This window comes from Austrofundulus limnaeus, unplaced genomic scaffold (assembly GCF_001266775.1).
Source record: "Austrofundulus limnaeus strain Quisiro unplaced genomic scaffold, Austrofundulus_limnaeus-1.0 Scaffold1048, whole genome shotgun sequence".
NCBI lineage: Eukaryota > Metazoa > Chordata > Actinopteri > Cyprinodontiformes > Rivulidae > Austrofundulus > Austrofundulus limnaeus.
This window is the reverse complement of record NW_013953450.1, coordinates 125,491-127,223: the sequence shown is the minus strand read 5'-3', so window position 1 is coordinate 127,223 and position 1,733 is coordinate 125,491. Positions and strand designations below refer to the sequence as shown.

Sequence of the window (1,733 nt, the reverse complement as noted above, 5' to 3'; positions counted from 1 at the left end):
GTTTATATCTGAGATCAGTGTTAAAGGTCTTTTTTTTATAATTAATGTGCCTTATTTTTAAAAAATAGCAATTTGACAAAGTGTTTTGTTTGATATATTTTAAGAAATGTTTGTTTGCTAAGAGTTTATTTCAAATAGTATAATTTACAGTCTCATTTGGTTGGGGTCTTGTTTACTTGTTATGATCTTACCCATTTTTGACTAGTCTTATCTCCTGACATGTTATCAGTTATYGGCCATTAGAAGGAGAAAATTATCGGTATCGGTTCTTAAAATAAGTTAWCGTGCATCCCTAAAACAACCTATGATGTTTGGAAGGTTCAGACAACCATATTGTTAAATTTTTAGACCTTGTTCACTACCTTAAAAGCAAAACAGAAAAAAAAAAAACCCCAAGAAACTCACAGTTCAATATTCTCCTACATAGGAGTTGTTTCTCACCTTCTCTGGCGACTGCATAACTGACAGAAGCTCCACAGGATACTCCTCTAGCCGGCTCCATCCCCTTCACAGGGGTGGGCTCGCTTTTCTCTTCAGCTCCTTGACCCAGGCCGAGGCGGCCGTACTCTGCTCTACCGAGGCTATAAACCTGCCCTGAAACACAAAGTTCACTTAGTTGTCAAACATTTCTATCCTGCCTACTATATGTCGAACAGAATTAGATTCATCTCASAGATTTACATGAAAACATGGGTCAGATGTGCTCGGTTTACCTTCAGCATCTAGGCAGAGAGTGTGATGTTGTCCTCCAGAAAAGTCCACCCAGGCGGTCGTAGAGTTCTTGAAACACGTCAGCTTTTTTGGGACGAAACACGTCTCGGTGCTTTTAGTGCCTGGACAAACAAAACTWTTTAAGTTCCCTGATCTAATTATCATGACAAACATTTTAATTAGGGCTGCACAATACATCTCAAATATCAGTGTGCACAATATTCACGGGCTGTTTGGAGTGCAATAATTGTTGACTAATGTATTCAAGAGTTTTGAAGTTGAATTTTTCATGCTAATACAATATTAACCAGTAGATTATAAAGTCTCACCGCAGCAAAAGCTCACACCAATACAAATGACATTGCCAAAACTACTAAAGGTGACACTAATATATATATATATATATTTTTATTTTATTTTATTTATTTATTTATTTATTAGTCAATTTATATATTTCCGCTTTTATTTTTAATTATGTCAGTTTCGGTCCTCCGTGCTGCAGAAGCCTGATAATCACCCATTCATTCAAATCAGGTGTTTGAGCAGAGAAAAAAATAAAACATGCAGGGCTGCGGCCCTGGAGGACCAGGATTGCCCACCCCTGGCTTAGCCCATCTTCATCTGCACTGTCTTTTCTTTAAAATCCACTTTTATRTGTTGAAAGTCTTCAAGGTTTAAAAATAAACTGAGTGCGTTATGTGGAAAAGTACAAAATAACATTTGTTTGGTGGTGGGGGGGGGACCTGATCAAAATTAAAATCTAAAATGGTCTGTTCAGTAGGATAAAGAAATCATTTACATTCCAGAAGAATCCTTTATCAAAACATGCAGAAAGGAAACTGTGGAAATAAGTGAGATTCTTCAGAGCTTCAGTCTTTTTCACACTGCATTTGTGTTCAAGGTCTTTGTGTATAATTGACAAATTCCTCTATTTTCCTTCTARTCTCACTTTTAAAAAGGAAAAAATTTGTATAGGTCTTGTGGACGGGTTCTTCTCTAATGAAACGTTTCGTCTCTCCTCC

General features: G+C 36.7%; 1 protein-coding gene across 1 annotated transcript in view; it reads right to left on the bottom strand.

Moving 5' to 3' along the window:
* rcc1 (regulator of chromosome condensation 1) overlaps positions 1-1,733 on the bottom strand; it is an 11,952-nt gene that overhangs the window by 3,167 nt on the left and 7,052 nt on the right. Inside the window, exons 8-9 of the mRNA XM_014030386.1 lie at positions 714-833; positions 442-594 (exon numbers count right to left, since the gene is read on the bottom strand). Of these exons, the coding sequence (XP_013885840.1) occupies positions 442-594; positions 714-833 (273 nt within the window). The remainder of the gene's footprint in view (positions 1-441; positions 595-713; positions 834-1,733) is intronic.